Source organism: Pinus tabuliformis, chromosome 2_1 (assembly GCF_031772625.1).
Source record: "Pinus tabuliformis cultivar Carrire ecotype Pingquan chromosome 2_1, CPIR1, whole genome shotgun sequence".
Taxonomy (NCBI): Eukaryota; Viridiplantae; Streptophyta; class Pinopsida; order Pinales; family Pinaceae; genus Pinus; species Pinus tabuliformis.
The window spans coordinates 35,169,633-35,193,852 of NC_142299.1; the positions used below are offsets into that span (position 1 = coordinate 35,169,633).

Genomic DNA, 24,220 nt, shown 5'->3' on the forward strand with positions numbered 1-24,220 from the left:
TAACAATTTATAGGTGAAGAATTATATAGTGTTTGCAGGTTCCCTAGTGCTTGGGCTCCAAGTTCACAAATTGTGGATGTAGGCTGACTTTGTTTGGAGTCTTGGACTTCAAATATTTTTATGGTTTATCTAACTTTGCTAAGACTGTAGCTTTGCATTTATTTTTCAAAGTACATTTCGCCATTTATAAAAAAATATTAAAAAAAATTATTTTTCAAAATTCCTTTTAAAAGCATTTTATATTTGTAAATTTGTAAATAAATTTTTATAATATATTTTGTAAATTATTTTTTCTAACTAGGGTTTTTGGGGTTTGTAAGATTTTTGTATATATTGGGGTTTTGGGTATTTGTAAATTCATTTGTGCAAGTGAGATCAAGTGAAAAGAGCTGGATTAGAGCTAGATCTAGGCCCCTAAGGGTAAGATCTAGTCTCCAAATTTTTTGCAAGGCTAGCCATTGAAGATTTTGTAGAAAAATTAAAGATCTGAAGCAAATAATTTTTTTAGAGCAGGGGTTTCAAGTTTTGTTGCTCTTAGGCTTGGATCTTCCCTCTCCAAGCCCTATGTTATCCTCTCCATCCCCTGTGTTAACCTTTTTAGGGCCTGCGTCACCACTGCAGGCCTCCTCGATGCTAGTGTCAATCTCCTCCTCTTCTGCGTCTGCTCCTTGAGGCCCAACGTCATCTTTTTCAGCCCTTCTAGGGCTGGCCGTGGCCCTTAGGCCACTCGGCCTCCTTTTATCTCCCCTTTCTCAGCTTCCTTATCCCTCTGTTAACCCTCCTTCCCTCATCCTCTCTCACTCCTATCCTCCTCAACCCTCTCTCCATTCCATTTCCCCTCCTATCCCCTAGCCGCATCCCTCCAAGGGCTTGTGGCAGGCCTTTTAGGCCTCTAAACCCTAGGATGTAGGCTCTACGACCTTGCCCAAGCCCTTGACCTCCTCTTTTGCCGAGCCGTAGCCCTTGTGGGACCTACGACAACCCTTTGTGGGCCTCTTTTCCCTCATGACAAGCCTATTTGGCCTTTTTCCTTGAGTTGCTAGGGCTTACAGGCCCTCTCTAGCCCAATGCTAGCCCTATTGGGCCTAGTGCTAACCCTGTCTAGCCCTAATTTGCCCTCTTTGTCGGTAAGTTTGATTTTGGGACTAAATACTTGGTGGTTTTTCGCTGGGAGAATTTTTTTCAAATTGTTGATTTGGGATAGCATCGGATGTGCTCTAAGCGTCAAATTTTGTAGGGAGGCTTGAGCACTGGTATTTTGAAGAACCTAGAAAGTGTTTTTGGAAATTCCACCCAAAAGTGATTTTATTAAAATAATTAATATTTTTAATGGGGTTCCTAAGTCTAAACTTAGGAAAATTAAAATATTAATGGGTATTAATCTAATTAGGGGTGAAACTTCTAGAAAAAGCCATGGATCAAGCCAAAACGATTAGAGCCTTTAGTTGTCCAACATGAAGATATAAGAAGGGGCTTGAGGGTCATTTGGAAAACACATAAAGAGATTGAGAAAATTGATTTTCCGAAGTGAGAAGTTCTCAGGAGGAAAATCGATTGAGGAGATCTTGCAACAGAGGGGCAATGAGAATCTGGGAGAAGGAGTTTTCGAAGAGTACCAGGTAGAGAGAGAATAGAAATACGTCCAGAGGAACGCTGACACTGGCCTATGTAGTGCTAACGCATAGGCAGTGAGGGGAAGTCGAGTCCTGCTGAGGGACGTCGAAGTTCAGTTGTCGGAAGCTAGGGTGTGTGTCTGGCACACAGAAAAGTCAATTTCTTAGTCAGCAGAGGATCTAGAGGAGAGGCAACATAATACCCAGGAGGGGTGACACAAAAGCTACCCAGGGTGACACAGTTCTGTGCAGAGGCCACACAGAGGGTGACACAATTTTGCACAGAGGGTGATGTAGAGCCTCCAGAGTTGAAGGATCAATCATTGATTCTCTAGTGACAGGGTGAGATCATTCACCAGTCTTTTATTCAGTATTCTCTGTGTAACGGATTGCTAGTTGAGCATCCTAGAATTGTACTCAGAATTTTCTCCTGCATAATAATAAACCGTCAGAGCTGCTGCACTGGTTTTCCCACATTGGGTTTTTCTGGGGACTATTTGTCCAAAAATAACAGTGTCCCATGTGTTGTATTTTTCTTTCTTGCTCTGTGTTTTGTTTCTGCATATATGTAAATTAAGTGAAGGCTGTAGATGTATTTGCTTCGATATTTATTGTAGAACACAGTAAATAACTTGCATAATTTAATCAAGTAGGAGAAGTAACATTAGTTTGCTACAGTAGGGATTCTAGCTTTTAGGGATTTTCACACAAAGTTGGTGTTATAAGGTGCCAAGTGCTTTGGAGAATTTTTGGGTATCAAATTCGTTGGGGAAATACTCTAAGAGCATATTTGCTAGGGAGCATTGGGGGTCACATCTTCTGCAAGCAATAGTGGGTTTGGGAAATAAATGTAGTAGCTCGAGAACCCAACTTCTAAATAGCAGATTTCTAGTCTATTCTTATCCCAGATTGGCATAGCGGAAGCTTTGGGTAAGTATGGTTTTGTTAATAGGCTTACTAGGGGTGCGTGATCATGTTGAGGAGTTTAGCAGCATCAATGTTTTAAAACTCCGACTCCGACTCCGACTTGGCCTAGGGTTGACTCCGACTCTGACTCTGACTTGGTACCGACTCGACCAGCTCGATTTCAATGACTCGGTCGTTGTAAAAAATACATTAAATATTTATTTTTTATAAAAACACATAATTTTAAAAATTTTCATTCATGTTTCCAAACACACAACATTAGAATATAGATAGAAGACAACATATGATCAAAGTAGGCTCATGAATATATCCATTATATCAAAATGGCACCCAGTGCATTATCCAATACATACACGATGATGATATAGAGATCAAAACAAAAACACATAACCAAGGAGGCTATAAATGGCCTCTACAACAAAAGTCTGTGACCAGTAGTACTGGCTGCTTCTAGAGTTGCCAACATCATCTGGCTCAGTGTTACTTGGGAGCGGGAGCGAAAGCGGGGAGCGAGAGCGAAAACGGGAGCGGGAGCGACATTTTCAGAAGCTCCCGGTTTGGGAGCGAATCCTGGAGGAGTTCGACAACCAATGTCACTAACGTCAAGGTACATAGAGTGATTGGTGCTCTTGATTAAATACGAGTTCCATACCCTAATACATGACAAAATTCAATGGAAACATTGCAATCCCCCAATCCTGAAATCCTGAAAAATTGATAAGTCTGCTGGATTTTGAATGAAATCTAAAATTCTACTTTCTCTATATGAAATGCAATGAGGCCGGAACCACTCTCAAACATCCTGAGTCATTTCATGGTAATGTTAAAAATTTAAGTAAAAGTGACATCTTCATTTTCATTCACTTTTACTTTAAGAATTTAACATTACCATGAATAGTATATCAATACTAGGAGAGGGGAATGGACCCCAAAGACGAACAAACCAATTAATAAAACCATTTGGAGTCCCCCACACTCAGAAAAACATAAAAAAATAAAAAAATTTGCGTTTTTGGGGGTTCACAGGCTGCTTTCCTTGACCTGGCTGGGTTGATATGGACTCGGCCGAGCCGGCTGAGTTAATACCGAGCCGGCCGAACCGGTTCAACCACCGAGTTGAAATTTTTTTGGTCGACTCGGACCAACTCGGTCGAGTCGATGACTCAGCCGGCTCGGTATTAACTCGGCTCGCCGAACTGGTTCATCCACCGAGTTGAAATTTTTTTGGCCGACTCGGACCAACTCGGTCGAGTTGGTTTCGAGCCAATCTGGTTTAAAAACACTGAGCAACATTGAGATGATGTGGAAATGTGCCGAATATCTCTACATACTTGGTTCGGATCTAGGGATTTTTATGATGTATAATTTGTTGCACCATGGGAAATAATTGGCAAGAGGTATTGGGATTGACAGTATCCTATTGATGCAGCAAAAATTCTTCAGATTCATTTGGGATCCTGGTATTGAGGTTGGAATTGCTTGGGGAGAAGCAATTTTGGGAGGGGAATGTCCCTTTTTCTTAGTATTGGGAACATAGACTAAGTCAGTAGCCTAGCCATTCCCATAGGCTACAGATTAAAAGTAACGATGAAATATTAGGGAATTAGTTAATCAAAAGTGACTAAGGAAGCCTAGCCATTCCCATAGGCTACAGATTAAAAGTAACGATGAAATATTAGGGAATTATTTAATTAAAAGTGACTAAGGAAAATAAGAATATTATAAGTTGCTTTATTAAATGAAGAAAACAATGCATGGTATTCGGATGACCCATGGCATTTGGATAACCCATGGTAATTGCCCATGGTTTTTTGATAGTCGATGACTATAAAAAGAGATGTGAGCTCACTCCTTAGGTATGCATTTGGATTACTGTCTTGTTATTGAGTTGAGCTCTTGGAGCTTGTCTGGGTGAGAGCCTGTATGAAAGAGGTTTAGTTTCGGTGGAGAGTGATCCACCCTAGCTGATCCAGTCAAAGGGAATCAATATTGAGACCATATACCCTAGCCACTCGAAAAAAGAGGGATCGAATTAGATCCACTTACCAGGGCTTAACATAGAGATCACGAGGAGAGGTCAATCAGATCTCTCACAGGTGCATAACGCTTGGAGAAGCAAGATTTAGGATGCCAAGTTCTGTGTTTGCTGCAATCATCTTTGGAGGCCACAACATCAATTGACTATCCAATTAAGCATGCCATATAGCAGGGGTTATTTACAGATCTGTTCCAGGTTCGGGAACTGAAGCATTGACATGTAATTTCATATTCCATTTAATAAAAATAAGGCTGAGTTTTTGATAAGTATTATGCTTTGTGATTGTCTTTCCGTATGCAAAGTGCCATGGTTTAACTGTTTGATGTAATTTCTTAATCAAAATTTATAGAAGGTTCGATAAAATAGGCATATTCTTAAGAGGGATATTACAGTGTCCCGAAATGAAAGGGATATTACAGTTTGTTCCTCAAAAGAGCATTTGGTGCTCAAAGGCCACCTTTGCCATTAAAAATTAGTTTTGTGTGTAATAATCTCTGTGAAGTTGATGGTTTGGATCAAAATCCATACATTCATGTAGAGTTTTTAATTTCAGTGAAGCAACAATCTGAACGAGGATCTGACTTTAACCTGAGAAGTTTGCTTGCACACGCTTCTGGTGTCTATTTGTAGTGATTTTAGGAATTTTGAAAGAGTTTACATGGATGATTTTGGAGCCTATGAACTCAATGCAATTGACAGAATTTGATTTTCAAAGATTGTGGGTACCAAAATGTGTATTAAGAATTTTCCTGTCACCTAGGCAATTTTGGTTTTACAAATTATGAAATCTATCAATCTGAATGTGACATGAGGCATCTGCCCAGTCATTTTAAAGCTGTTTGTCCCCTCCAAGTTTTGTAACTGACAGGACATTGATATTAGGTTGTAATAATGAATTATATTTTTACAAAGCCAAAAAACCAGGGGATCTTTTGGAGGCTTTCTGATCCAAACTTGCAGGGTCGCATTGTAAATCATGAGTCTAGTAACTATGATAATATGTTATAGATGTAAAGGAATTTGTGTTCTTGTTTCTTGGAGGATTTCATTTATACATTTATTACTGTTACAATTTGCATCGCCTTCATGGACATAGCTTATGTAGATCTAGAGTCTAGACATTGAACTTTAAAAGGGAATAATATCTTTCAAAGCTAATACTTCTGATCATTAGAATGTCTCGTGCTTGAGTGACATCAATAGAAATTTAGAAATTGCTTTATATTGCAGTTACTAGCGTCTGTGCATATCTTGGCACCATTAGCTGACATGGTTACTCGGTTAATATTTTTTCTCTGTTGATATGCTTTCACAAAAATATTTAGAGCTATGCTACTGCTAATGCCACATGTACGTGCTGGAAAAGCATTTCCATGTTTCGGAAACAGTTCCTTGAATGAAATGCAGTGGAAACACAGCTGAAACATGTTCACAACATTTCATATTTTTAGCCGGTGCTTCTTTCATTGAAATGTAAAATAAATATATTATAAAAGGAATGGTACTCCTAATTTATGACAGATCAAGCTATAAATACGGGGGTTGGGCCTCACGTAATAATAACTCTTTTCTTGGATTTATTTCCATTGTTGAAATTTAAGAATGGTTTTCTGAAGTTTTTATGTCTCATGTTTTGTTGTTTTTTTGCATGTGTATATGTGTGTGTTCATATTTTCCATATGTAACGTGATTTTTCTAAAAGTTGTTGCATCCATAAATGTGCAACTTAGGTTTAAGGGCTTTGCTTTTGTGCATTTTCATTAATATAGAATAGCCTAGGGGGAGTGTCTCGTGTGTTTCTCTGTCCTTTATTGGCAAGGGACATTCCTGGGGACAAGGGGGATGCCCCATACATCTCCTAGATGTCTACCCTTGGAAATGTGATCATTTGGGTGTGTTCCTTTCATAGCAGCAACATCCAGACACCTGTTGACAGTTTCAAGGACATTTGGATATCCCATGTCCCAACTGACACCCATTTGGGACTGATCTCCAAATATAAACTATTTATTCACTCACTTGTTCAATATTTGTACCATGATAAAACTTCTCTATATGGTGCTTATCGACGTCTGTTAGTGTGTTGTTGTAATTCTGACTTTTGGTAGATTGTCATATCACAGATTGTTTTTTGTTTTTTACGGAGGAAAGAAATCAGCCTCCCTCTCAGCTGGAGTGCTAGAGTGAGGTTGCTGGTACCAGGCAACCCAAAAGTATACTCACTTAAGAGTTCACAAGGCTCGAAGCCAATAAAACATTACAACAATATTTTTCAAGATATTATAGCTCATCATGTCACGAGTGGGGATTTGAACCTGGGTGGGGAAGATAACAGCCATTCCACCCAACACCTGAGATAACCCCAATTGACAGTTGCACCACATATCTATTTTCGTGCTTTGTTGGTTTTAATATCCTCATACGAGGTTCGTTGTTGTTATTTTTTAATAGTTGCTACTTTTACTATGTTCTATTAAAGTCTTATGTTTTATAGGATCTGTTTTAAAGTTTTTATAATTTTTCCATTCTGATCTTGATGCCCCTTTGGAGTTTGGGGGAAGCTTCCAACCATCTCCAAATCTTTTTACCCCCTTCATCCATCTGCTTTTTCATAACATTCAGTGTAACGTAGATTTTCATGATTAAGATTTTAAGCTCTAGCTCAATTGCATGGGTTGATGCTGCTGTGTTAATTCGTGTATGGTTGTGCTCAAATTACTGTATTGTCAGATGATATTGTTTAGCTGAATTTATAGTACGAAAACACTTCACATGATTTTGTCTGTTCCTGCATAGCCTTCTATGCTGCTTTTGTTTAACACCAATATCTATTAAAGGCTGATGTTTAGCTTCAATAATTACGCAATTATGCATTTTGGATTACCAGTTTGAAATCCATGTTGTGTATCTTGTTATTTTGTCTAGAACCTTGTATCAAGATGTTGGCTTTCATCTTTATTGTTTGGTTTCAAAACCATGGATTCAGGCACATCAAGAGATACTGGCTAAATTGGTGAATTTGATTGGTATTCCATCGATCATGGAGGTATGCTTGTTTCTCATTGGTTAAGTTATAACAAAAATACATTTTTTTTTTAAATTTATTTATTTAGTTATAATAGTTTATAGGGAACTTATCTAGATTTGGGCATTTTCAAAGCCTCAAATGATGCTTTTGTGTACATTTTATTTAATTTCCATCAAATTTTTTCCGTTTTCCTCATTGTCACTTTTTTCTGAATGGCAACTAGGTATTGATCAGGCTAGTTGGAGCTGACAATCATATGTATGCATATCATGTTGATGCTTTGCAATGGTTAGCTGATACTAACTTGCTAGAAATGCTTGTAGATGCATTGAGCTCAACGGTGAGTTATATGACTTCTCATTTCACCTCACATTAAGACATTGAATGTTTGAAAATTTCTGGTGTTGGTTGTCCCTGATTATGTCATTTAATGTGTTTTCTCTGTTAAATAGAATTGTGCTGCAGTACATCAAAATGCAGCAGAAACACTTTGTGCTATAACTCATCTTGCTCCATCTGCACTGGCCTTGAAGCTTTCCAGCCCAAGGTGTGGTTTTGGTTGTTATCTATTCCTGTCCACAATTGCTTGATGACTGTATAATTTGTGATGTATGATGAGAGATCTTTATGAGAGTATCTCTCTGTGTATTTCCTTTACTGATTTAATTTATCTTTGCAGCTTTGTGGAAAGACTTTTTTGTAATGCCTTAGAGAACCCACAGTCAAAATCTACATTAGTGCATTCGTTGTCCGTATGCATTTCATTGTTGGACCCAAAAAGATCAGCATTGGGAGCAGCTGGTTCAGCATGGGGAAATCATATCATTGAGCCAGTTATAATTCCAAATCCTGAGACAGTGGATGGCATGCTACACGGCCTTGGTAATCATTACAATAAAATTTCTCTTAAAGTAGATATTATTCTCGTTACTTTACTTAGAACAAGTGTTTAATTTGCCATTTTGGCTAAATGAAGATTTTGTTTTGATAGTGTCCATAGCAAGCATGGCTATTAGAGAAATATATGTGTTTGAACTTGTAAATTGTTGAAGCTAATGGTCATATGTGGGACTTAGACAAATTATAAATTCTCACTAATAAAGTGATTTAAGAATGGAGCATTTAATTTAGTCAATAATGTAGTTAATAATTAGGTATTAGGGAGTTATGTAATGTGCTCCTCTATCTTACTATGTTATGAGACATTTCATCATCTGATGAATCAATCCATTATTTTCTTATTCATGTGTTCCCATCCACACACGTGTGTAAAAAATCAGATCCACAGTGAGGAGAAGTGGAGAAATCAGGTGAAGGAGGTGAGGAACTGCTCTGAATAGAGAAGGTACCAAGAAATTACACACATAGACACGGGGGGAAGATAGGAAGGGCAAGCCATACTTTAGTGAGTCAAAGGATTGTGTATGTGGAAATTTGTGGCGCAAGAATAGATCTATGAAAATAAAATTTTGCCGCTCATGTTGTGGATGAATTTAGAAAGAGTTGTTGTGTTTGTGACTGTACCTGAATTAGAATTGAAGCCCATGAAGGAGCTGTGGCTGCGGTTGATTTTTTAATAGTAGGTGAGTTAGAGTCGAAGCTTGTCGATGAATTGTAGTTGTCAAAGAATTGGTTGAAGAGGATAACAGTTGAGAGAATTCATGAGATTGTAGACAAGAGAATTGAGTTAGCTTGTTGTCTTCCGTATACACAACTCTTAAAAAAAGTAGAGTGAAATTTTCGAAGGAGTTGTTAAAGGATTTGAATAAGCCACCATGGGAAGGGTTGTACGATGTGCATAGAGTTGTGATCATAAAGGAATATGTTGCATAGAAGAGTGAACTGCCACAAAGGATGTCAGATAAGTTGATATGTCTTTTGTCTAGGTGCATTTACTCTGGTAAGAGATAGTAACTCATTCTTGTGAGTAGTAGGAGCCATCGAATAGAAGGTGGGTTGCCCATTTGAAGAGTAATTTAATTGACCCACAGATTTCATTTACTGATTTTGTCTAAAGTTTTTAAAATTGTACAGTAATACTAATTACTGCCTGTACAAATTAATGCTTGTGGAGGAGTCCAGTAGGGAAATGAGAATTGATAGATTGCTTGGGTTTTGCTGCATAGAAGTGAGCCAAGTGTTATGATTTATGAGCTTGTGCAAATTTTGAATAAGATGATTCTGAAAATGGTTTATGCATTTTTTTTGAATCGAAGAATAAGTTTTGTTCGAGTGAAGCTTAGAAGAGTCTGTTTTTGATTTTCTAGGTGTAGAACAAAAAATGTTTTATTTTGAGGTATGAACCTTGTTGCGGTCATTAAAATTGGGACATTGTTTGATTTTCAATCTTTGAGTCAAAAGAGTAAATTCAGATTTCAAAGTTGTTTGGTGTATTTAAACCCTAGAAAAATGGCTACTTTATCTCATATAATTTTGGATGGAAACGACAAGTTTAGTGATTAGATTTGTAAAGCATGGAAATAGAAGATGCTTGCGATATTTGAATATAGATGTTTGACAAACTTGTATTGGTAAAAGAATTCAGAGAAAATGATGTAGATGCCCAAGTCAAGTTTGATGTGAAGAATTGAGAAGCTATGGTGTTGATTAGGCTCTTGGTGACAAATGAGATGCTTCTTGAAGTTTAAGGTGGTATTGATGCATTTATCATGTGGGGAAGCTTACTGAAGATGCATGAGACCTTAGACAAAAGTAGAAAATTTTTCTTTAAAAGATTGTTTTCTAAATTCAAATGGAGGAGCATGATTCCTTATAAAATAGTTTGATAAAAATCAAGATATTAGAGAGATCAGTTGAAACCAATTGATAGGAGAATGGAAGAAAAAGATATGGTGGTTATAACTTTGGAAAGATTGCCTTCTTCCAATGCAAATTTTATTGAGACCTTGGACAATACTAGTATTGATAAAGATTTGACATTTGAGTAATTGAGCAGTAAGCTCTTGCAATAAGATAGATTGAGAAATTTCAAAATGTGAAAATTCAGTGACCCTGAATCCTACTGCAACATCTGATATTATCTCTTCTATTTGTTAAATAAATTAAACAAATTATTTGCAGTTTCTTATGGCAAATATCGAAATAAATACATTGCAGCCTTCACAAATTAAATATTGAGGAAAAATAAATGCAAGGAAAATTAGAGAAATGCTAGCACACATATAAGCATATTAACACAATTATTTTTGGACAATCGTCCTCGGAAAAACCCAATGTGGGAAAACCGGTGCAATAGATGAGGGTTTCTTTATTATTCTTCAGCAGTAATTCATGTACAAGATATTGGACAACAAAAATAAAGAAAGAAACACTGAGAGAAATTTTATATTAAAATTTTCACTTTGCACAGTGATTCTCGGACCCTGAAACGACCCCTCTGCCCTTACGCTGGTCTCACAGCGTCATCCTTTGCGCAGTGCCCTGATGAACTACGTCCTCTCTCACGTTGACCCTTCTTGAATTTATCCTGCACTCTCAGACTACTGTTGATGCCCTCTCTCTCTCCCCCCTGCAACTCACCCTCTGGCTCTATCTTCTCTTGCTGAACTTCAGCCACTGAGAAAATCGATCTGCCTGGGCAACTGAGTATCTGCAATGGTGTGTTCTCCATCAACCTTCGACTTATTCTTTTAATCTTTGTAGGAATTTGCAAGGTAAGTTCCTTAGATTGAACATCAAAGGACACCGCTCACAAATAGATCACAGATCAATACACCAATAATCTTGACGTGGTTAAAACCCTCAAAGAGGGAAACAATCCACGACCTGAGCCAACATGGCCACTTCAGGGAATTTATTAATGTAAAAGAAAGAAAATTTACATAAGCTTCTCTCATGAACGGTCACTAGACAAATGACCATCTTTAAATAGAGATCATGGAACATTCGGGTGTTAAGTGTCGGTAATAACGAGGAGAGAGTGAACTGTTGGATCACTTCATGTCTAGAACATATCGTGACCGTCAGATTGTAAGTTACAAAAAATGCATACTAAAGAAACACACTTTACCTAACTATACACTAGACCAAGTTATACTTGATTATTTCCTATGTGTTGGAATATCCTAACATCCCCCCTTAAGAACAACTTGGGATAGGTTTGAAGGATGTACAAAGATGACATAGTAGGAGAAGGAAGGAGGCATTAGAGTCTATCCCCCTTTAGAGACAACTTTCGGAACTTTGACCATAAATCGAAGTTTATTTAACTTCGCCTCTGTGAAGCCTTTGTAAAGATGTCTGCAACTTGATCATCGGTTGAACAATATTGCACTTCAAGAACATGGTCATGAATGAGCTTTTTGATGAAGTGCATGTGTAGTTCAATGTGTTTGCTGCGTTGATGTTGGACTGGATCTTTGCATAGTTGAATGACACTTTGATCATCACACCAAAGTGTAGTCGGATGTTGTTGCTGAAAACCAAACTCTGACAGGATCTGACGAAGCCACAGGGCTTCCTTACTAGCTTCAACGACGCCATGATACTGTGCTTCTACTGAATAAAGAGAAATGGCACTTTGTTTCTTGCAAGCCCATGTAAAAGGTCTAGAACCAAGAGTGAAGACATAACCTGTATTAGACTTTCGATCATCAGGGTCACCAGCCCAAATTAGAGGAGATGCTTCTGTACTGTAATGAATCCCAAACTGAACTATACCTCGAACATAACGAAGTATTCTTTTAGCTGCTTTCCAATGACTTTCATGTGGTTTGTGCATAAACCGAGCAATAAGGCCAACAACAAAGGAAAGGTCAGGACGAGTATGGGTCAGATACAAAAGTTTTCCAACAAGATGACAGTATAAGGTAGCATCAACTTTAGGGGAAGTATAAGTGATTGAAAGTTTGGGGCTGGCTTACAGTCTTCCATGTGAAAGTGGCGTACAAGATCACAAGCATACTTGGACTGGGAAAGGGAAATACCTTCTTTGGATTGCAAGAGTTGAAGACCAAGAAAATAATGCAAGTGTCCTAAGTCTGTCATTTCAAACTACTTTTTAAGGCTAGACTTCACATGGTTTATAAGGTCAGGATCACTACCAGTAAGGATAAGATCATCAACATAAAGAACAAGAATGATAAGAGACTTACCCACTTTCTTGGTGTACACAATATTGTCAGAATGACATCTAGAAAAGGTAGTATCTAAAAGAAAACTATCCATTTTGGCATACCAAGCCCGAGGGGCTTGCTTGAGACCATAATGGGATTTCTTAAGCTGACATACAAGGCTAGAGTCTTTTTGTATAAAGCCAGGAGGTTGTTCCATATAGATTTCTTCATGCAAGTCCCCATGCAAGAAGGCGGATTTAACATCCATCTGATGGACTTCCCATTTGAAAGAGGCAACAAGAGAAAGAACAAGGCGGATAGAGTTCATTTTGGGAACACGGGAGAAGGTTTCAGTGTAGTCAATGCCTTCAACTTGTGAAAAACCCTTAGCAACAAGACAAGCTTCATGTTCATCAACTTTTCCATCTGGTCCAAACTTGGTTTTGTAAACCAATTTGCATCTAACAAGTTTTCATCCCTTTGGAAGAGGAACAAGGTCCCATGTATCATTTGCCAATAATGAACGATATTCTTCATTCATAGCTGCGTCCCAATCTGGATGGCCTGAAGCTTTTGTAAAGGTGTCGGGATCATAATTCGGTGAAGCTTGAGCCAGCATAGAAGAGTTTCTATCGAACTGAGAACATGTACGACGCTGATCTGTAGGATCACCTACTGCATCCCGAGTAGTGTGGACCTGTTTGGAAGCTGAGGAGCTGAAGGAGGATCCCAAGAAGGTGGGGGAGGATTATCATCCTCGCTATCATCATCTGAAGAAGGAATATTTTCAGAAGTAGAAGGGATAGAGAGAGGTGGTACATCCGCCGAACTATGCTCGTAGGCCAATATATTTTCATCAAACTTTAGATCTCTTCTAATGATAACATTTTTGGATTTAGGTTGAAGAAGTCTATATCCTTTGACATCTTTAGAATATCCAACAAAAATACATTTTTCACTCCTAGGTTCTAAGGCTTTATGTTTCTCATCTGGAGTATGGGCCCATGCTTCACTTCCAAAAACACGAAAGTGACTTACATTTGGTTTAATTGAGCTCCATGCTTCTTCTGGAGTGATATTCTTTAAAACCTTAGTAGGACAGTTAATTGCTTTTTCCCAAAAATTAAGACTAAGTCCTTTAGATTGAAGCATACAATTAGCCATTTCCTTTAAGGTGCGATTGTTCCTTTTAGCTACACCATTTTTGCTGTGGAGTATATGGAACGATATGTTGCAATTGAATTCCATGCTCAATGAAAAAGTTGATGAATTTGTTGTTAACATATTCTCCGCCATTATCAGATCTTAGTTTAAGGATTTGATGTCCAGATTGTTTCTCAACAAAGTCCTTAAATGCCAAGAACATGTTAAAGACTTCACTCTTGAGTTTTAAGAAGTATACCCAAGTGTGTCTAGAGAAATCATCAATGAAAGTTAATAATTACTTGTAGCCAGAGAATGAAACAATTGGAAGTGGACCACATAAATCACTATGCACAAGTTGTAAAGAGGTTGAGGCATGCCCAGAGGCACATTTTTCAAAACTATCCCGATGATTTTTTCTAAGTACACATTCGAATCAAACACCATCTCTGCAAGGTACCATAAGAAGACATGTGATCATATTTTCTTTACATAGATTTTGAAAGGAGCAAAAGTTTAAGTGACCAAATCGCTCATGCCAAAGTTTGCTCACTTCATCATTATGAGCAACAAATATCGAGGGAAGAGTTGGTGGCCCAAAATTGTTAAAATTATACAACCTTGTAGAATCATCAACAATGCCAGTAGATAAAATCTATCTAGGATCTCTTAGGTCCTTGATAACAACATCATGAGGTGAAAATTCAACGATTTTACCTTCACTTGAATGATTTATCTGATATACAGATAGAAGGTTGCAGGATAAGGTAGGAACACATAATACATGATTAAATTGTCCATTGTCTAGATGAATAGTTCCAGTCCCTACAACACTAAGAGATCTATCATCACCAACATATATATTTTTGGTGTTATAATCATTTAAAGAAGAAAACATGGCTTTGTTTTTGGCCATGTGATAAGAAGCTCCAGAATCAATGAACCATTTGTGAGAATGAGAAGAAGAAGATACATTTAGTGCATAACCATACCAAGATGCTTGACAACCACATGCAAAAAGTGCTATTCCTGAAGACGAAGTTGAAGTTGAAGAGTGCTCCAAATGGATGTTATGCTTTTTCATCGCTGTTTCCAAGGCTTTCATCTTCTTAAAGCACTCAGATTCTAAGTGGCCAACACGATTACAAAAGTTGAAATGTCAATCAATCTTCTTCCCTTTGTTTTTGGTTGCCTTATCATTTTGGTGAGTGATTTTTCATTTTGAGATTGAAATTGCTTAGGCCTCTTGTTTGGTTTAGGGCCATTCTTTTTAGGATGCTGCTTCTTAGGATTCTTTGAACTTGGTTGCTGTTGGGCTGCGAAGGCTTTCTTAGAAGAGTTTCCAGTATTAAGAAGACCAAGATGTAAGAGTTGTTCTTGTTCTCTTATTAAAGAATCACAAAAGGCATCAAAAGAGGGGGACTTGTAGTGTTGTCCTTGAGAAATCAAGGCTTCTCTAGTTGAATGGAAGGTGGAAACAACGGAGAGTAGGCTGGTCCTAACTTAGTAAGAATGGAATAGATAAGACTACCATCTTCCTTCTTAACTTTAACACCTTCTAAGAGAAGTCTAAGGGTCTTGAACTTGGACAAAAAAACTTCAATGGAAGAAAAATTATTGGGGTCCAAAGTAAGCAACTCATTTTTGAGTTGATGGACTCTAATTTCATTTTTAATTCCAAAAATAGTATTGAGTTTTTTCATTGCTTCATCGGGGGTATCAATTTCTGTGATATGGAATCTAAGGTTTGGAGAAATAGACATCCCTATCAACCCACGTGCTCGATCTTGCTTATTTTCCCATTTGACTTGCTTACCTTCATCTTGAGGTTTAGACTCTGGGCCTGAGGCTATTCTATAAAGCCCTGTACTTCTAAGTAAATCCACCATGTAGGATGGCCATTGGAAGTAGTTGGTGTTGTCAGGAATAACTAGGCATGGACTTTCTATTTTAAAAGAAACTGAAGCTGTATATGCTGAAACTAAGTGTTCTAATGGAAAGATATTCAAAAATTAGGCCGATTAAAAAAAAATAGCTCTGAAAACGACTTCCAGATGAAGAAGTTATGGCTTTTTGAAGAAAATTTGTTGAAGATGCCAATGAAACACGTGAATGTTGGGAAGTAGATGATAGTGTTATATTTAAAAAAAAAGTTTCCACCTTTTCCTATCTTAATCTAATTAGCTCACCTTTAAAAAAGATTACTTTATGTGACCCACTTTTATAAATAAGTGAAAGTCACTTTTACAATGGTACTTTATGAACTATCCACGAAATTGTAATTTAAATAAAAGATAAGGTGACTTTAGAATTATAAGTGACTCACTTTTTATAAAGGGTGAGAACACTTTTACATAAACTAACTTTAAAACATAAGTTACATGTGCTTTTTGAAAAAGTAACTCAACAAAAAGAAAGACTTGAACCCAAGACCTCTATTCTCATAACGTAACTTTGGACCAAGTGAGCTAGTTTAAAAGGTTAGTAATTGTTGGAAAAGAGGAAGGGTTTTTTTTTTGCTCACTGAAGCTTTGGGTTACGTGCTTACTTGAAAAACTACTTTTTTCCTACAAAACAATAAAACACACAAACCAAATGAACAAACAAAAGTATCCAAGCCTTTCGGCTTAAAGTTGGATTTGGCTGGAAACTAGATTTTTTTTTCTCAATGTTTTTGATTTTCCAAGATCACACTAAGGCACTGTGGAACAGAGCATACGCATGAGAAAAATCCTTTCTTTCTGTTTCTGGTTTGCCCGGATCGCATAAAGTTGTGGGGCAAAGAGCATATGCAGAAATGAAAGGTATAGATCTTGGAATAATAATAAAAAATTATAGAGGACTAAAAATAGAAATAAATAGAGAGATAAATAACTATAACTGCAAATAAAGACTGTGTACCTCAAGATCTTAGAAATGACGTAGCTAGGGTTACCAGAAACCTTTTCGCGTGAAATGAAAGGGGTTCCTCACTAGAACATATGCTCTTAACACAATAGAGCAGTCCTCTTGGCCCGAAAGCGGTCAGAAACAATAGATATAGGAAACAACTGTTAGATGCATTTGTACCGGCTTCGGATTTGGATCAGTAATGGATGCGGCCTTCGAATACCTCTGATACCATGTAGGAATTGGAAGGGTAAGTTCCTTAGATTGAACACCAAAGGACACCGCTTACAAACAAATCACAAATCAATATATCAGTATTCTTGATGTGGTTAAAACCATCAAAGAGGGAAGCAGTTAACTGCCTGAGCCAACGCGACCACTTCAGGCAATTTATTAATGTAAAATAAAGAAAATTTACGTAAGCTTTTCTCATGAACAATCACTAGACAAATGACTCTCCACGCTCTTTAAATAGAGATCACGAACCAATCAAGTGTTAAGCCACAGATCAAGTGTCAGTAATACCGGGAGAATGAACTGTCAGATCACTTCATGTCTAGAACATATCGTGACTGTCAGATTGTCAGTTAAAAAAAGTACATACTAAAGAAACACACTTTACCTAACTATACACTAGGAACCCCTTCTCTGCAGTCTGATCTAACTTACTTCGTTTTTCATCTGGGATGTGGCAGTAGGCCGCACTCCCAAAGATCCTCAAATGACTTATTTCAGGCTTCTTCCTTGTGAAGACTCCTTCTGGCATTTTCTTCCCCAATGCTCTATGAGGTGTTCTTTTTTGAATGTACACTCCTCTGTTACATGCCTCAGCCCATACAAATCTAGGCAAATCCTGGTCATATAACTTAGCCTTTGCAACCCCAACTATTATTTCGTTCTTTTGCTCCGCTACTCCAGAGTCCATTCTGCTGAGGGTTGTAAGGAGTTGCCCACTCTTTTGATGCCCTCCTGTGCACAAAAACTTGTGAAGTCTTTATCAATGTATTCTCGACCGTTATCTGAATGCGGCACTTGGATCTTTTTCCATGTCATGTTCTCTATGAGTGCCATGAACTCTCGGAATCGATCAATGACCTCATTTTGGTCTTTAGAAAATAGATCGAGGTCTTCTTGGAATGGTCATCGATAAATGTGACAAAGTATTCACTTCCACTAATAGCGTTGGTGGACATAAGGTTGCAAAAATTTGAGTGTATCAATCGCAACACGCCTTTTGCTCTGTTAACACTTTTGGGAAATGATGCCTTAGTGTACTTCCCAAGTCCGCAACCTCTACAAACGTCATCGTGCTCAGTACTGAGAACTGGAACACCCGTCACCGTTTCTGTGAGCATCCTAAGTGCTCCATGGTGTAACTGTCCCATCCTCCTGTGCCATAGTCCGTTCAGCTCCTTCCCGTTGTTATTTTCCTTGCCTACCAGTGCTATTGGAGAATCAATCTGCTACTTATATAACTTGTTGCTTCTAGCTCCAATCGATCTCACCTTCTTCCAGCTAGAGTTTTTTACATACACTTTCTTCTTTACAAAGTGTACATCGTACCCCTTGTCCTGCAACTGAGACATTAAAATTAGGTTCATACCCAATCTTGGCACATGCAGTACATTAGTAGCACTGGTGCTGGTTCCTATTTCAGTTTGAAACTCTATGGTGCCTCTCCCTACCAGAGTACATTTAGTTCTGTTCCCCATAGTGATCTGGAAGTCCATTTGCTCCTCTTGATAGCTAGAAAAATATTCTCTAACCCCCGTCATATGAGATGAAGCTCCACTATCAATATACCATACACCAGACGACGCTGAACTTGACAAGCACACAAATTCATCTTCCAATCTGGAAGACAATTCTGATGCTTCCTGATTGCTGATTCTATCCATGATTTTCTGTGCTATATCTCCTTTCTTTTTCAATGCTAATTATGCTGCTACAAAATGCTGCGTCCTAGCTGGAAATTTTCTCTACAAGGAAACCACTGCTACTCCCTCTGCCTCTGTCAATCTTTGATCTTGAAAATTTAGTTTCTCTGTCGACTCTCTCAGAGAAATAAATTTCCTCAAAAATTGACCCTCTTGGCCCAAGGGATTGCGCTGCGTTAGAGGGTTTCGAACTGCTGCCTTTGCAGAGATTCGAACTGCCTCCTCCCTTCTGCGCTAAGCTCTCCGACTTACGATCTACGCTTTGATACCATGTGAAAATTTGGTGACCCCGAATCCTACTGCAACATTTGATATTATCTCTTCTATTTGTTAAATAAATTAAACAAATTATTTGCAATTTCTTACAAAAAAATAAACGCAAGGAAAATTAGAGAAATGATAGCACACATATAAGCATATTAGCACAATTATTTTTGGACAATCGTCCTCGGAAAACCCAATGTGGGAAAACCGGTGCCGCAGATGAGGGTTTCTTTATTATTCTTCAACAATAATTTATGTACAAGATATCAGACAACAAAAATAGAGAAAGAAACAGAGAAATTTAGTATTAAATTTCCCACTCTCCACAGTGATTTTCTAACCTCGAAACGACCCCTTTGCCCTTACGCTGGTCTCACTACGTCATCCTTCGCGCAGTGACTGCACAGTGCCCTGATGAACTGCGTCCTCTCTCACACTGACCCTTCCTGAATTTATCCTGCACTCTTTGACTACTGTTGATGCCCTCTCTCTCTCTCCCCTGCAACTCACCCTCTGGCTCTATCTTCCCTTGCTGAACTTCAGCGACTGAGAAAATCGATCTGCCTGGGCAACTAAGTATTTGCACTGGTGTGTTGTCCATCTACCCGTCAACTTCTTCTTCTAATCTTTTGTTGGAGCACTAACGACCAAGATTAAAACATAATTGGTGGCCCAGTTCCCTATCAATCCATGTGAGTTTCTAGATGATTCTCACATCTCAATTAATACTGGTTAATTAACCATATTCCCTAAGTTTTGACTTCGGAAATAATTAAAAAATTGGTTAATAATCTAATTGATACACTTTTGGGTGGAATTTCGATAAACGATTTTTGGGTTTTGGAGAACTCATTCATTCTAGCCTCTCCACAAAGTTTCGTAGCTAGAACACATCTGATGCTACAAAAACTAACACAAAATAGTTTGGAAATAACAATGTTAATGAGTCATTAATGTAGAACTTTTTGAAAATTTTAAGTGCAGGGGAAATAAACTTGAGTTTCATGATATAGGAAACAAGTATCTGTTTTCAAAATTAAAACACATTGGAAATGGGAATCTCAAAAAACTTGCAAATGGGGAAACATTGTGTCTGTCTATATATATATAATGTGTTATTTTAAAATAACACATCATATTGAAACTCTTAAATAAAGCATTACGAATAAAAGAGAAAGAACATTGAAATGACAAATAATGGTCTTGTTACCTCTCTTGTTAGTAGGGCTACATCCATTTTTTCAGTGCATCATTCATCACCATTGTAAGCCCAAGGTTACATGTCAAAATCCATGTAAAAACGATGTGAGAAACAAGTATGTGTTTATAAAATAGAAACACATTGGAAATGGGAACCCCCAAAAACTTGGAAATGAGGATATATATATGTGTGTGTGTTATTGTATAAATAGCACATCATACTGAAACTTTGAAATAAAGCATTATGAATAGAAGGGAAAGAACATTTAAATGATAAACAATAGTCCTATTACCCCTCTTGTTAGTAGGGGTACATGCATTTTTGTCAGTGCATCATTCATCACCGTTGTAAACCCAAGGTCACAAGTCAAAAGCCATGTAAAAATGATGTGAGGCCTTGTACTAGGTGTACTAGACATATGTCTTTGTCTTTGGGTATGTATATAGTTGTTTGGTTGCAACATGCTTTGCCCCTTGAAAGTTTGACCTAGGTCGCTTTCATCCCTAATTGGATTGGAGGGCTTCAAGCAAACTCTCTTGAGGACTCATGGTTTTATGGGAGCCTGCATTTGTAGGGGTGATCATTGGAGTATGGGCCAATCCAACCCACATCAAGATGCACCTATGTCATATTGCATAGCTATTAATTTTGGCAGCTAGGGAGAAATCACCAACCCGCATCTAAACTATGAAATTTGAATTAATTACATTTAGATCATCAAGTCAGCTTCACTTTGCTTGGAGGGAAAATACTAATTTGAAATTCAAATTTAAAGAAGTCAGCCTCAAATGGTTAAGTCGGCGCTACCAAGAGTCACGACTTTTCACCCATGGAATCAAGTATAAATACTTCGTTGGGCTTAACTCAAATGGAAATTTCACATGACGTTGTTCTGAGGTTCGATGGCATAAGTTTTGAGGTTCGAATCTTTTTGTTGTCAGTCTCGCAAGTTTGGCTCAGAGAACTTGCTCAAGTTTTGCTCTCAGTTACAGTGCATAAGTGCGAATTCTATTTCTGTCTAGATATGAATGATGGTGCAGACTATGTCTCTTAGTAGTATGGTGATTCAGTGGCATTTAGTCATATGTATCTCTATATCTGCAATGGCTGTCTCTATCTCTGCGATAAGTCTCTATCTCTCTATATCTCTATTTCGAAGGATGCTTTTTGAATTTTTTTGTTCTATAGTTCGCATATGTTATATGGTGACTTTGTTCTGGCTTCCCTATGGTATCTTTGTTCTAGTATCTCTGCCTTTGCATCTCAATATTGCTCTATATGGTTCGTTCCGGTTGTGCGATTACAGGTGGCAATCACAATTGTATCGTAAGTATGGCTTTTCAGATAACATCATCATTTAGATCATAGTTCGACTCTATCATAGTTGTGGCATCATTGAATATTAGTCCAATTCAATATATATTCAATGTATGGCATCATTGTGGTATCGTTGTTCAATGTCACCTCTATATATAGCATCATGGCTTAGTTCCTCTACATATATATATTCATGGCACCACAACTAGCATCACATCATCATCACTTGTATGGCATCCCAATGTCACAGTATACATGGCATCTTAGTCACAATTGTTCAACATTATGCATCACTAGTATCACAGTTTCATATATATGGTAGCGTTGCTGTTCATGATGAAGTTATGATAACATTTATGTATTATCAATACAACTTGTTCACAAACAAAGTTGTGAACGGGCCTTTTGATATTTTTATCTTGTACCTCTCTATTGAACTTTCGATGACAATCTAATAGAAGAAGAAGAACTTGGATGGGTTTTACCCCTTGTGGGGATTTTCCTTGGTCTCTGACCTAAATACTGGTGTCCTTATTATATCAACTTTTCTTCTTGATCCTTACTGTTACATTCCATGATTGGTATATTTGAGATGGAATGATATGGATAATGAAAATTTAAATGTCTGCATACATTAATCTTCAGCTAAATGCCCCAAAATTAACTGCAGTTGAGTTTATTGAGTTTGTATGTGACCTTGGCCTTGGTTTGGTATTCCCCATGGCAGCTCTCAGAGTATAGCCAGTCTCTTCTACAACTTTCCTGAGGTAGTTCATGATTCCCAATGCAAAGTGGTCCAGTTGGTCAAAAAGTGGATTGACTCCTCCCATAGACTGGCTCATCATGCTTCTTAGTGCTATGATATTGTCTGCCATTTCGTCTTGATGAATCCTGAAATTATCTTGCTTCCTTTCGACCTCGTCAAGACGCTTGCGCACTCTGTCGAGTTCTTCTTGGAATTTCTTTGAATTATCGTCATTATTATTGCTTCCCATTTTGTTCTTCTTCCTTGTCGACCCAATTTTTTTGTTTTGTTTAATTTAAATAATAATAGCAATCTTATTATTATTATAATAATTTTGTTTTAAATTAGTTAAATTATATATTCAAATTAATAAAATTCATTAATTATGATTATATAAATTTACTAATTGTGATTATAAGTTGATTAATCATTATAATGTAATTATATATATCACACCGTATAACCCTATTCACCCTCTGTCACACACCGTATCACTTTATCACCCACCGTGTCACCTTATCTCCCACTGTATCACACCCGTCACACTCCATATCACTTAAACACCCACCGTATCAAACACTATGTCCTTCCCATATCACGCCTCGGCGTATGTCGTACGTCAACGACACTGTCTGTTTATGCCGCGACAACTGAATAATTCCTGAGCGTGTCCGCTATGGTATGATTGCCGAGCACGAGGGACTGAAGGGCAGCGAAACAGATAGCGATAGTGAAACGTTCAACCGGGACTCGAATTGAGGCCTGATAGATGACCTGTTTGCTGGAGGAAACCACGAGGAGGGTATAAACAAGTTTCCTCGATGTACGGTGGAGGCACTGATACCACTGTTACACTTGGTTTATTCCTGCAATGGTTGAATTGTTCGCTTACAATCAATTTGCTCATATATATATATATATGTATATATATATGTATGTATGTATATATACTTGATGGATGGTTGTTACAAGGCTATGGCCATTCTCCTTTATAGGAGTGTCTGGCCTTGAACTCGAAAAGACACGTCCCTTGGGACTGATGCCTCCTTAAATTAATTAAAAACCCTTAACTTAAATTATAATTATTAATTTATATTATTTAATATTTTTGTCATTTAATTATATATAATTATGAAACATTTAATTCATAACAAAATTCCTCGGAATATGATGGATATGGGGGTGGCCCCTTGTTCTCCAAGTAGTAGACCTGTGGTGCTCCCAGTGGGTCTGAGGGCACATCAATGACCCCTTGGGTCACCATATGAAATCAAAGATGCCTGTAGATCTTCTGCAAGGGTCCAAGTGGAGGAATGAATGCTGCCATGACATCGTACAAGTCTTGGGACACCTGCCGAGAGTGTGGGGCTTCTGTGGGGGCCTGCTGGGCACAATATACCATGCATATCACCATCATCCTAAAAGTGGATCGCTAGTAGTCTCTAAGCATCCATGAAGATCCGTGGAGTGCTGTTTGCTGCTGTGGAGGACATGGCTCTCTATGCATCATTGCATACCCTACATGTGCCAATGTAAACCTTTGGGGTTAGGATCCCATATAAGGAGACCAAACCCAAATGGAAACCACCTGTAATCCTGCATAAGATCCAATGCGTCCCCTAGGTGTCTAGTACAACCAATCATTAAAATAATAGGGTAAATGAGCTTACAAATCATGGATAACAAAGTGGGCACTTCATAATGGCATGCCCTTCCGTAGTGGGCTTTGGCATGTGCTAGTGTCGCCAAGCTCCAAAGGGGGTTAGCCAAGTACTTTATTAGGTGGTTTCAACCCTTAAAGGGGATAGTACGCCCAAGGTACATCCTTCTAATGGGGGTGGCAAGTGACAAATAAGTGGAATGGAATAGGGAATAAGAGGAGCAATCTTGGGCCACATAGTGGGGCATAGGGGTAGCTAGATAAGGGGAAACCCACACCTGGGTATATAATGTGTAGGAGGGAGCAATCGTGGTACATGAGGTGCCCCGACCTTGATTTTTCCACCCTTCTTTATATGCGTTTTGCCTTTTATGAATTTCTTT

General features: G+C 38.0%; 1 protein-coding gene across 2 annotated transcripts in view; it reads left to right on the top strand.

Annotated features, from left to right (window-relative positions):
• LOC149198647 (uncharacterized) overlaps positions 1–24,220 on the top strand; it is a 313,246-nt gene that overhangs the window by 135,877 nt on the left and 153,149 nt on the right. For both annotated transcript variants that reach the window (XM_089402093.1, XM_089402094.1), the window contains exons 7-10: positions 7,565–7,624; positions 7,830–7,946; positions 8,059–8,153; positions 8,286–8,488. In XM_089402093.1, coding sequence (XP_089258219.1) covers positions 7,565–7,624; positions 7,830–7,946; positions 8,059–8,153; positions 8,286–8,488 — 475 coding nt within the window. The remainder of the gene's footprint in view (positions 1–7,564; positions 7,625–7,829; positions 7,947–8,058; positions 8,154–8,285; positions 8,489–24,220) is intronic.